Source organism: Eutrigla gurnardus (assembly GCF_963514095.1).
Source record: "Eutrigla gurnardus genome assembly, chromosome: 6".
NCBI classification, from domain to species: Eukaryota; Metazoa; Chordata; class Actinopteri; order Perciformes; family Triglidae; genus Eutrigla; species Eutrigla gurnardus.
Window position 1 is genome coordinate 1,758,284 of NC_139920.1, and position 14,034 is coordinate 1,772,317.

Here is a 14,034-nt window from a genome sequence, read left to right on the forward strand (position 1 = left end):
TGTCTTTAACCAAGCGTTCCCATACACCACCATGGTGGGCTCCATAGGGAGGGTTAAAAGACCACTTAATACCATCCTGCATCAGAGTGTTCTGTATTTTACTTTGGTTCAGCTCCAGGATGGCTTGTTTCAACTCACGGTTTGTGCTGACAAAGTTGGTTCCGTTATCCGACCGGATTTCTTCCACTTGCCCTCTGCGGCAGATGAATCTCCTGATGGCGTTTATGCAGGAATCTGTATTGAGAGAATGTGCCACCTCCAGGTGTATTGCACGACAAGTTAAGCATGTAAAAAGGACCCCATACCTTTTGATTACACCTCTGCCCTTCTTTACTTCTATGGGCCCAAAGTAGTCTAGGTGTAGTCTAGGTGTGAATGGCGGGGAATCCGCTGAAACTCTGTCACCAGGAAGATCAGACATTTTTTGCTCACCTGGTCTCTGGCACTGCTTTTTACATACCATACACTCTCTGATGATTTTTCTGGCCGCTGCATTTGCGTGAAGAATCCAGTACTGTCGTCGTAGAGTGGAGAGCATATGATTTCTTCCCCTGTGCCCGACTTTACAGTTTACATGCTGCAGAATGAGTTTGGAGACATGGTTTTCTTTTGGTAATATTGCAGGATGCTTCGTTTCCTCAGGTAAAGCTGACCTGCTCAGCCGGCCACCCACTCTCAACACATTATCAATAACAACGGGGTCGAGTTTGTACAGGTGACTAGATTTTTTCACGCTACCAGATTTCAATGCAGCTATTTCTCTGGAATAATGTTTACTTTGTACGAAGCGCACTATAGCCTCCTCTGCCAAGGACAGGTCATCAGTTGTGAGTGGTGAGCATGTTTTCTTTTTCTGATTCATTTGATTTCCAGGGTTTATAATTTGTTTCAGCTTCCTCCTTAGAATGGTTTTCAGTTTCAAAATCCAAGCCACGGCTCTCTTAAGCCTGGTCCAACTGGAGAAGTATGTCAGCAGCTTAGTGGTGGGGCATACCTCTTCAGCTTGTACTGCGTAGGAAAAGACCTCCTCCCTCACCTCTGGGTCAGCATCCAAATGGAGCGATGCTTCATCCACGCTTGCAGGCCACTCACACTCAGCTTTTCTGAGAAAGTCAGGACCAATAATCCAGGTTGCGGATTTCAGGAAGGGGCCAACTTTGACACCTCGGGATGCGGCAACTGCAGGATTCAGCTTGGAGCAAATATGTCTCCACTGACAGACTGTGGAGAGAGCTCTAATGATTGAAACTCTATTAGCCACGTACGTCTTAAAGCGAGTCGTTGTATTTGCAATGTACTTCAGGACGGTCATGCTGTCAGACCAAAAGACAGACTTGCTGAGGTTGAACTCCAGTTGTTTAGACAGCATCTTGTCCAGGCGCACCGCTACAACTGCTGCAGCCAGCTCCAGGCGTGGGATGGTGACTTGCTTAAGTGGTGCCACTCTTGCTTTACCTGTAACAAAGGCAACACACACTTCCTCCTTGCTGTTGGTTAGACGCAGGTATGATACAGCACCAAATCCAACTTCGCTGGCGTCACAAAAGTGATGCAGCTGTGCCATTTTTGTCTTTCCAAATTCGTTGGGTGTGAAACATCTTCTTACACTAAATGTGTGTAACAGATTTAAGTCATCCACCCACCTTTGCCATGCTTGTGCCATCTCTGGTGGTATTGCCTCATCCCACCCCAACTTCATTTTGCACAGATGTTGCAAAATCAGTTTTGCAGGAAGGATGACTGGACTTAAAAAGCCCAGTGGGTCGTAAATGGAGCTCACACTTGACAGAATTCCACGCCTTGTCAGCTGTTTGTGTTTGTTCAGGATGCTGAAGGTGAAGGAATCCTGTTCAACATCCCACTGGACGCCCAGAGCTCTTTCCATGGGGAGCTGGTCCCGGCTCAGGTCGAGTGTTTTCACGCCACTGGCTCAATCTGCTTCAGGGATCTCAGATAGAACAGAGCGGTTATTGCATATCCATTTATTGAGCTTGAACCCTCCTTTCGCACATACCTCAGTGAGTTTCTGGTAGAGAGAGAGAGCCTGCTCGTTGGAGTCGACTGACTTGAGGGCATCATCAACATAGAAACTATTTCTGATTGTGCTGATAACCTCCTCTGGATACAGATGTTCATTATCCTCAGCGGTTTTCAACAGAGCATATGTAGCACAACTGGGGGACGACACTGCTCCAAAGATGTGGACTAACATCCTGTGCTCAGCAAATTCTTTGGTAATGTCACCGTCGGGCCACCATAGAAAGCGTAAGAAGTTAACATGCTCTTCTGCCACCCTGACTTGGTGAAACATCCCTTTGACGTCGGTCATAAGGGCTATCTGACCCTGACGGAAGCGGATGAGCACGCCTAGCAGGGTGTTTGTCAGGTCAGGCCCTTGGAGGAGCTGTTTGTTCAATGAGGTTCCTGCAAAGGTAGCAGCACAATCATACACCACACGTAATTTTTTCTTGCGGGGGTGATACACTCCATGATGCGGTATGTACCACACCTTTCCTTCTTCATGCTCCAACTGATCTGGTGATATGATCTCTGAGTACCCTTCCAAACTAACTTCTTGCATGAAGCTTTTGTACTCCTCAAAAAATGCCTCATCTCTTTTGAACCTTTTCAACAGGTGTTGCGCCCTCTGCTGGGCAACTTGTTTGTTGTTGGGCATTTTCACATCAGCATCACGAAATGGTAACTTCAGGTAGTAGTGACCATTATTGAGAGTCGCTGAGCTTGACAGTATATCCATAAATTGTTTGTCTTCCACAGACATTTCAGCATTTTCGTCACAATGTTGTTCCACAAAATCTTGATTGTACTGCCTGATTAACATTTCCTCCAGGTTGCCTAAAGAAATGCGGTTCACCTGCACAGCAGCATCAGGGACAGCAGCGCCATCATCATCATGACCGAGTGGGCCATTGATAACCCACCCAAGACGAGTCTGGACAGCATAGGGTCCGTTACCCTCACTGTTTACTATTTTCCAGGGTTCCAGCACTTTGGGAGCATTTGCACCAATCAGCAGTCCAATATATGCATCAATTGGCGTTATTTCCACTTCTTTTAGGTAAGGCCATTTTTTCAGGTCTTCTTTTTTGGGTATGTTGTCTTTGGTGACAGGGATTGACTTTTGAGTGTATACATCAGGTAGCAGCAAATAGTTATTGTCCTTCAAAGCAGCTATTTCCTTATAGCTTGTCACAGGCTTCTCCTGCCCCATCGTCTTCAGTAATATGCCCACCTTTTGTCCAGGTGCATGCAGCTGGGCCATTAAAGACTCGGTACAAAACGTTGCTGAGCTGCCTGGGTCGAGAAAAGCATATGTCTCAATCACTTTTGTTCCTTCGTTTAGTTTCATCTTAACTGGCAGAACAGACAGTGAACATTCCTTTCCACCGGCCCCAGTATAGCCTTCAGGATCCAAAGACACAAGTGCATTTGAGACAGATTGTGCTGCTCCATGCACAGTTGGAGTGGTTTGATTTTTTGGCTCAATGTGCAGCACTGTTGGATGAGCCTTGCTACAGGTGTGGCATGTCAGCCGTTCCTGACAGTTCTTGCTTATGTGTCCTTTCGTTAAGCATCCAAAGCACACACCTTTGCTCTTTAGGAACTCAACCTTTTCTTTGTTTGGTTTCTTTTTGAATGCTCTACATTTATCAAGAATGTGGCTTTTGCTGCAAAACAGGCACAGGCTTTCATTACCATTTGTCGTCTGTTGACTGGACTGGTTTGAGAGTATTTTCATGTCACTCTGCTGTGACACATGAGCAACAGAGGTGGCAAAGCTGCTGCTTTTGACTTTTCCAGCTGATTTGACTAATGACGTTACTTTCGGGGACATTGTTATTTTTACTTTTGAGTTTTGACTTTCACAAAAGACAGGATCCATTGCAGCACTCACATGTTTTTCCAGGAAGTTGAGAAGATCTTTAAATTCCACTTTGCGTTTCTGTTCCTCTCGGATGCTCCACACTTTCATTCTCCAGCCCTCACGCAGTCGGAATGGCAGCTTGGAGACAAACACCTTCATGTGTGATGAGTTTTCCAATTCATCAAGAAATCCTGCCTCCTCCATTGTATTGTAACTTGTTCTCAGAAAGAATGTGTATGATCTTAATGCCATGATGTCCTCTGCTTTCAGAACTGGCCAATCCAGCGCCTTATCCAGGAATGCAGCAGTAATTTTCACACTGCTTCCAAAGTTCCATTCCAACTGTCTTTTAGCCTCTCCAAGTGCTGTTTTGGGGTTCATGTGCATACAGCTCTGCACCAGTTTTTTGGGCTGTCCGGAAGTAAATTGTTCCAAATAATAAAGCTTGTCCTGCAAATCATCGGTTTTTGTCTCAATGCCCTGCTCAAATGCCTTTAAAAAAGATCTGAATTGCAGGTCACCATCAAAAATGGGTATTTGTATGGGGGGTAAAAGTGACTGTCTTTGCTGCTTAATTAGCATTTCAGTTATCTCATTTTGCCTGCGCATTGCTTTAGCTAAATCACTTTGATTGCTGTTACTGCTGACGCTATGTTGGAGATGTCGGGTTTTAACTTTACTTTTTGCGTGCGTTGTGGGCGGAGCGGCTGAAGTAGAAGGCTCAACAGTAGAGAGAGGAATAGGAGCTGGTGAAACTTTTATCTGCCTTTTAACTGGTCCAGCAGGTATGAATTTAGTAGATGAAGAGGACGTGGACACTGCGCTTCTCGGCGTGTCTAATTGATCTCCAAACACCTGCATCTTTGCCCTTGCGATAGCCAACTTTGTTTTCACAGCCAGTGTCTCTTTTTTAGCTTTTAACTGAGCCTCCTCCAGCTCAAGCGCATGCTTTTCCTTTAAAGCCTCTGCCTGCCCTTGCAGAGTTGCTTGCTCTAGCCTAGCCTGGAATTCTATTGCAGTAGCGGCTTTGCTTTTTCTAGAAGTACTGGAAGATCCACTGCATGCTTTAGAGCCATTGGATTGTACATTATGAGCTGCTTGTGAGACACTGTCGCCCGGAGTTACATCATCACTTTGGCAGAATGCGGGGTCGAAAGCGTTAACATTCAAATGATACAAATCAGCAGCACCTGGTGCTTCTTCACATTTTATCCGCGCTTCGATCAGACTGATAAACTCTCTGTAGTTTATTAATTTGGGTTCGTACCAGTCTGCGTGATCCGCTTCTCTTTCCTCTTCTTCCAGTAGACTTTGCACAGCAACCTGCAGCTCCATGAACTCCTTCAGCAGACGATGGAAAGTTTCCATTTGCTCTTGTACCACAAGCATGGATTCATCCTTATCAACCAAGCCATTCATTTCGTTCTTCTTTCTTGTCAGGGCGCAGAGTTTCCCTCTCCGTGTTTTAATCGCATGCAAAAGTCTTTGTTCCTTTTCCAACTCATCCTGCTCCGACTCCTGGTCACTCATAATGTTTAAACACAAAATCCGTTAGGAAAAAATCAAAAGAATGTTATCAAACAGAAAAGTCTCTGATTTTTCTTCTCTACAAGTTTTTAAACAATTAAATTAGGTCCGTCCCGACGTTGCGGCTCAATAGCAAAAAAAAGCGCCTTCTTAATTCGGCTTCCAAACTTCCAGCATTCCAATTAAGAAGAGAAAAGTTGCCCAAAATCCCCAAAAAAAGATTTTTACTTAGTGTAGCGGCCTTCGTCGACGTCCAAAATTCCAAAAAAGAAGGCCGTGGGCGGCGTGGGTTCAGCTTGAAGACTTACGCACCAAACACAGTTTAAGTTCCAGGGTTTTATTCCAAAAATTCCATTTAAACACAAAAGCTCTTAATCATTCCATCTTCCATCTCCAAAGCATTCCATATTGCCTGCGATTTGTGTATGTGTGTGGTAAAAATCTTTTTTTTGTCCACCCGCCCAACACTTCACCCAACCCGCACTCAATCATTCAAGCCTCTCAAATACCTGCAGCCGTGCGCAGGTAGGCGTCACCGAGCCCAGACCCACGGTGATAAAAAAGAAAAAACACAGAATTGGCCATTACAGATATTAACAGTAATAGTATTAACAGTAGTAATATTAACACTAGTTATATAGTAGAGATTAACACTAGACGCTTGGGTTAAACAAATGTAACATACACAGAACATGAAATACAATAATAAAACTTAACTAGGAAACATTAGAATAGATGAACGCTCTCAGGGTGTGTTGGAACTCCACCACTGACAAAAAACAAACAATAATCGTGTTCCTCACACCTTGTCTTCAGCACCCCAAAAGCTCTTTCCACCACACACCTTGCCCTTGACCACTGTTGCCAGGTGAGAAATGTAGGATTATCGTACCAGAGACATAAAATTATCGTATTTTGAGGGAAATGATCGTACACCCGTCATAACCAAAATAACAAGTCGCCTTCAGATTCACAAAAAAACTCCGACAGACAGTTGCGACAGGCGGATTACAACCAATTACAACCACACATTCACGGAATGGTGAAATTATCGTATTTCTGGTCTTTTTTGGGATTATTGATCGTACATCGTACAGAGGGCAAAATTGTCGTACAAATACGATAATTATCGTACACCTGGCAACACTGCCCTGGACATCCTGGCATTGTACCTGCCCTCTACAGCATTCCCGACAGGCTCACGGAATGGGGTCATCAGCGTTGTCGATCTAAAATAAAGACAGATTCAGCAACTACATAGCTTAGCCTAAAATGTTTTCAGAAACACATTTCGCTGAACTATTTTCATAAAATAAGAGGGAGATGGGAGGCTGCGAGGGAGAACGATAGAGCTCGGAAGAGCACAGATGGGAGGGGTTACCGCCATACAATTATTGTTGTTGCGGTGGTGGACCATAGACCAATCACACGGCGCATTGAATCGAAGAACGCTTGCGGTGATTGGCTGCGAGCAAAACCATAGAAACAGTAATTTTTTCTTGATCTGGGTACAAAAAGAACCGAATGCAGGTATCGTTTGACAGGCGCAGTTTCGATACTACTTGGTATCGGGTTGTTTCGGTCGATACCTGAAAGGTAATGAGTACCGATACCCAGCCCTAACTGTGTAGAAGAAGTGCATGTAGTCATCGTTATGTCACCCATTGGTTTGCGGACTACGGTTTTCAAGTCTCAAGTTCTACCTACCTACCTACCTATCTACCTACCTATCTACCAACTTACCTATCTACCTACCTACCTATCTACCAGTGTACCTATCTACCTACCTACCTATCTACCAACGTACCTACCTACTTACCTACCTACCTACCTACCTACCTACCTATCTACCTACCTACCTATCTACCAACTTACCTACCTACCTATCTACCTACCTACCTATCTACCAGTGTACCTATCTACCTACCTACCTATCTACCAACGTACCTACCTACCTACCTACCTACCTACCTACCTACCTACCTACCTACCTATCTACCAACGTACCTACCTACCTGCCTACCTATCTACCAGTGTACCTATCTGCCTACCTACCTATCTACCAACGTACCTACCTACCTACCTATCTATGTACCTACCTACCTATCTACCAATGTACCTACCTACCTACCTATCTACCTTCCTACCTATCTACCTACCTACCTATCTACCAACGTACCTACCTACCTATCTACCAACATACCTACCTACCTATCTACCTACCTACCTACCTATCTACCAACGTACCTATCTACTAACGTACCTACCTACCTATCTACCAACATACCTACCTACCTATGTACCTACCAACGTACCTACCTACCTACCTACCTACCTATCTACCAACGTACCTACCTACCTGCCTACCTATCTACCAGTGTACCTATCTGCCTACCTACCTATCTACCAACGTACCTACCTACCTACCTATCTATGTACCTACCTACCTATCTACCAATGTACCTACCTACCTACCTATCTACCTTCCTACCTATCTACCTACCTACCTATCTACCAACGTACCTACCTACCTATCTACCAACATACCTACCTATCTACCTACCTACCTACCTATCTACCAACGTACCTATCTACTAACGTACCTACCTACCTATCTACCAACATACCTACCTACCTATGTACCTACCAACGTACCTACCTACCTACCTACGTAAGTACTGCGGTGGAAATCGGTTTATGATTACCTGATGAGAAATAAGACTACAACCAACGTACCTATCTACCAACCTACCTACCTACCTATCTACCAACATACCTACCTACCTATGTACCTACCTACCTACCTATCTACCTACCTACCTACCTATCTACCAACGTACCTACCTACCTACCTACGTAAGTACTGCGGTGGAAATCGGTTTATGATTACCTGATGAGAAATAAGACTACAACTCCTAACAGAGCTTTGAGTAATTTATTTTATAAAGAGTCCAAAAACAGGCTAGCAGTCGCTACAGACAGACTGTAAACAGAGAAACCCTAATAAGTCAAAGCCCTCGCAAACAGGGTGTCCAAGCGGACCGCATCACCGACATTCAGACTCCTCGTACGTACCTATCTACCTACGTACCTACCTACGTACTTACCTACCTATCTACCTACGTACATACCTACCTCCCCACCTATGTACTTACCTACCTACCTAGGTATGTACCTACCTATCTACCTACCTACTTACCTACCTATCGACCTATGTACATACCTATCTGCCTACCTACCTACCTATCTACCAACGTACCTACCTACCTACTAGGGTTGCACATCTCTCCTGTGATAAACGATTTGATATGCATCTAGATACACAGGTTACGATTCCATTCAAAAACGATATCCTTTTATTACAGACCGATTCGATTCGAATCGATTCCATACAGTGTAAGAACGATACGATTTGATTCTACGGTTAATATTTGTTGTAGATATTTTGTAAAATAAAGAAGCCAATTCTATTTAAGGGACAGTACAATGGTTTATTTTCAAAAATGTGAAATATCACATATCCCCAAGCATTGTGGCTGTATGGCACTGGCAAAAAAAACAACCAGAACAACAAAATCACATGTCAATGTATTTGTTTTTAGACATGGACCAAAAAAAAGTCTGGCTGAATCGTTGGATGACGGTCACAGGACAGTGTCGTGGACGCTACCCGTGCTGCAGCCGCCTATTGTGGCGCAAGTTGAGACAAGCGATTGACATTCAAAGCCATCCATCTCTCACGTGCGGTCGTGGAGTGCCTGCGGTCACACGGCAGCGTCGCACCCGCCTACCTGTGCTGCGCCCGCCTCTCCACCTCCTCCATTTTCCGTGTTGTCCCTTGTTTATAACTCATACAAGCTAGCCAGCTACGGCGTTTCGCGGGCAGCTTCAGCTCTCGCGTTGTTTTCGAGACGCTGGTGTAATGCCGCCAACCGCTTCAAAGTCTTGCGATACCCGATCCATGACTCTATAACCGATTCATCGAGGAATTCATTGATAATTCGTATCGATTGAGGAGGCTGCTACCTATGCAGCCGTATGTCTCACTTGTTGAACCGAAAATCCGGTCGCATTGGTTTATCGTTCACAACCCTACTACCTACGTATCTACAGTATCTACCTACCTACCTACATACGTACCTACCTACCTACGTATGTAGGCCTACGTACCTATCTATCTACCTACCTACCTACCTACCTACCTGCTTACGTACCAACCTACCTAGGTATGTACGTACCTATCTACCTACCTACCTACGTATGTAGGCCTACGTACCTATCTATCTACCTACCTGCTAACGTACCAACCTACCTACGTATATACGTACCTACCTAACTACCTATATACCTACCTACGTACCTACCTATCGACCTATCACGGACCTACCTAATTTATTCAACAGAAACTTTTGTTTAAGAAGTGCTTCAAAACTCCACAGAAAGGACTGGGTGTTAAAGTGATAAGAATGTTACACAGGTCTCCATCTGTGCTTTCAGCTCTGCTGCAGTGGTGTCGCAGCTAAAACTGTCTGCAGCTCCTCTGCAGTTCTGTTACTGATCTGCTCTCTCACAAGGACCAAAACTGTACTGAACAGCAAGCTGACGTGTGTACATTGATGATAAAATTAGTTATTCCTCAATGAAGAGAAAAAACTCTCTCTCTCTCTCTCTCTCTCTCTAGAAATGAGGATGCTATAGACCAGATGGCCGTCCCCCCTCTCTCGACTCCCCCTCCTCCCCCTGTCCTCAGCCCTGTCAGCCCCGAGGTAACAACACACACTTTAACACTAACACACAACCATGTCCACATACTTCTGTCCTTTTGTAACTCCAGAGAACATACATAAACAGATTGCTGTGTGGACGCAGGTTGTGTTAGTGTTCATTCAACACTCCCTACTCTATACATGGGGCTATGTAGAAGACTATGTGGATGACTATATAGAGGACAAAATAGAGGCGCATATAGAGGACAATGTAGAGGACAATACAGACGGCTATACAGATGACTATGGAGAGTACTAGCACAGGACAGTGTAGAAGGCTATATAGATGACTATGTAAAGGACTACATAGAGGACTATACAGCGGACTATATAGTGGATTGGGTAGAGGACTATATAGGGGACTATACAGAGGAGTATATAGATCACTATGTTGAAGACTACATGGATGACTATATAGGGGACTATATGAGGGACTATACAGAGGAGTATATAGATTACTGTGTTGAGGACTATATAGAGGACTATGTAAATTAGTTTATAGAGAACTGTTCAGAGGGCTATATGGAGGACTATGTAGAGGAATATACAGAGGACTATATCAAAGACTTTGTAGGAGACTTTGTAGAGGACTATAGAGGACTATGTAAAGGACTATATAGAGGACAATGTAGAGGACTATGCAGTGAACTATACAGAGGACTATATAGAAGACTATTTAGGGGACTATTTAGAGGATAACATGGAGTACTATTAATGAGCACATCGCCAAAATGTAAGAACAGTTTGGGACACTCCTGGTTTCATTTTCTCCGCTTTGGTAATGATGTCACTTCAGTCACAAATTACAATCAGATCGACAGTGGCTGGTGGATCATCCATAATAAATACAGACATAAAAAAAAAAACAGTCAGCTTTTATTGTAAAAGGTAAGAACAAAAGAAGAGGTATATGCTGTCGTTGTTAATATGGAGGCATTTTGCTTATTCTCCTAAATTAATGAACAAATACAAAGTCCTTTGTGACCATCTGTGTTATGATGCTCTGCACACGTACAATATATATATATATACATATATATATATATATCTATATTACTTTCATGGATTTGTCTCAATCACAATGCTCTTTCTCTCCCCTTGTCCATCCGTCATTTTACTTCCGTACATTGCATGCAGGTATACAATGCTTGGTCTATCACAGGGCCGACATGTAGAGACAGACAACCAGTCAAACTCACATTCACACCTATGGGACATTTTTTTTTTTTTTTTTGTCATCAATAAACGTATCCCCATCCTGCATGTCTTTGGACTGTGGGAGGAAGCCGGAGAACCCGGAGAGAACCCACGCTTACACGGGGAGAACATGCAAACTCCACACAGAAGGAACCCACAGTGCAACCCACTACACCACCGTGCAGCCCGAGTAACCATCAGTTGTACATTACTTTTCAAGATGAAATGTGGGATACTATGAGTCCATTATATAGGTTATAATAATTCCTACTAAATATTCAGACAGCACAACAACATAGTTCTCATGAGTAGTGAGTTATTTCAGACACAGCCATAATGAGAGACTTTGATTTCCCCATGTGAGTCCAGATGATGCAGAATCACCAGACAAGAACTTGATGATGAACTGAATTCTAGGTGTAAGACATTAAAACATAAGTATTTGTTCTCATGTATGTTACAGAGGTACAGAGCTGGAGCATAAAGATCGGAAGCAGAGGGAAACACCTGGCCTGATTGTCCACACACGGCACCTTTTAAGAGTTTAAGATCTTTTTGTTTTTATCTCGACGCAAACCGAAATTTCTCTTTTTTTATTGCAGTTTTTATCTTTTGGTTTAAAAGTAATTAACTAGCCTGACACCCAACACACACTGTCAGTTAAGAAGCACATCATTTGATTTCTCTCGCCTTCGGCTGACATACTAATTATTGAGAGTCAGTCTGGATTAAAGACATATTAATGGAGGTGGAGGATGGGAGAAGCACCTGCAAACTGACTTTCATGTGTTCTCTTCTTTTCTGTCAGTCTGTCTGTCCAGCTCCTCTCGACATCTCCGTGCCCACAGACGGACTCCGCCCCCCCTGCAGCCTGGCACTCCTCTCGTCATGTGACCCACCAGTCAGTAAAAATCTGCAGCTCTAAATTGAAATATATTTGCATCCTGAATTCTCTTGATATCTTAACTCTTCACATTGATATCAAATGTAAATGTGGATGATGGATCATTGTTCAGACCAGCCAACACATCTTCATTCCTTCTCGACTTGATTGCTGTGACTTCATTAATGAACTGCCTCACTGCTGCAGCAACAAAGCTTCAAGCAAACACAAAAAAACAGAGAACATTTCTCCCCTATACTGTCCGGATTTCACCGGCTCTCTGCATGCTTAAGAACTTAAATATTAATTTTAAAGCTTTCATTACACATTTATGATCTTTTACCCTGTTATTCTTCACTGAGATCTGACACCCAAAAGTTGCTTCATCCAGCTCAGTCCAGGTTTAAGACAGTAAGAGATCAAAATATACCCTTTAGTATCAGATCAGCTGAGTCTGTGTCACATGTTAAAAACATTTAAGAAGGCAAGGAAGAAACAAACATACCAGCATTTTATTATTTTGCACTGCGAGTGATTTGATGCATTTGTTTATTTGTTCCCCTTAGATTTTCAAGGGCTAGTGGCTGATGAAATATTGAGATCCTTTACTTCAGGAAAAGTACTCATACTGTAAAAATATAACTAATTGTTTCAGCTGTATTTGTATAAAGTGCGTCATTTATAAGAAAACATCATATTTTGTAAACTTTTGGTTTAGGGTGTAACTAAAGAAGGAGGAACCAGTATTTTCAGGCCATCTCACAGTGATTTGAAAGTATAAACTGATATGTGGTCTGTTGACCAGGACAAAAGGAGTGATGAAGGCGAAAAGAACAACAGGAATTGTTGCCCCAAGAGTCTGAGAGGGAATGATACATCTAAAAAGGTAACTGATTCATACAGTCACACACCGTAGAAGAAGTACTAAAATATTTTACTTCAGTAAAAGTAGGACAATACCACTACTTAAAAATACTCTGTTACAAGTACATATCCTGCTTTCAAAATACTATTTAAGTAAATGTACAACTGTATTGAAAATGTAAGTGCAGGGCTGTAAAAAGTACATTATTTCTCTCTGAGATATAGTGGAGTATATCAGAACATGGGAATGCTCAAAGAAATACCTTTAAAAACTGTACAGTGATGCAAACTTGAGTAAATGTACTTTCCACCACTCTCAGTTGCTGATAATAAGTGTGTGTGTGTGTGTGTGTGTGTGTGTGTGTGTGTGTGTGTGTGTGTGTGTGTGTGTGTGTGTGTGTGTGTGTGTGTGTGTGTGTGTGTGTGTGCATGGGTGTGTGCATGTGTGTGCATGTGTTTCATGCAGAGGCCCAAAGTTGCAGATTCTCCAGAAAATGAGCCTGAGGCTCCAAAGGCATTGCTGGAGCAGCAGGTAATGCATTTACATTAGTAGACAAATAATCTGAGTTCACAGTGGTAACCACACCCATGTGAAACCTGGAGTCACCCAGCAGTGAGAAAGATTTTGTGATCGTCTCATTCTTGAGGTCCAGTTTGCAGTACTACTGGGACTGCACATCAGGAAGAAGACCACCAATCTCCAGCTCCACCTGACCTTGAACAGGCTGCAGTACGTCCCTCGATCCCAAACAGCTCGGTGATCGCTGTCACGAGTGGGGGGCATTAGCTAGGCTGGTAACCGCAAGATTGCTGTTTCGATCCCTGGCTCCTCCTAGCTGAGTGCCTGGTGTCCCTGAGCAAGACGCCTCACCCTAATTGCTCTTGACGAGCTGGCTGCGTGGTTGACTCCG

The 14,034-nt window shown here is 43.5% G+C and overlaps 1 protein-coding gene across 1 annotated transcript in view; it reads left to right on the forward strand.

Moving 5' to 3' along the window:
- Window positions 1-14,034, forward strand: part of LOC311015254 (inaD-like protein) — a gene marked incomplete at its 5' end in the record, with an annotated part of 107,144 nt that overhangs the window by 31,860 nt on the left and 61,250 nt on the right. Inside the window, 4 exons of the mRNA XM_084012383.1 lie at window positions 10,095-10,179; window positions 12,185-12,277; window positions 13,065-13,145; window positions 13,590-13,655. Of these exons, the coding sequence (XP_083868509.1) occupies window positions 10,095-10,179; window positions 12,185-12,277; window positions 13,065-13,145; window positions 13,590-13,655 (325 nt within the window). The remainder of the gene's footprint in view (window positions 1-10,094; window positions 10,180-12,184; window positions 12,278-13,064; window positions 13,146-13,589; window positions 13,656-14,034) is intronic.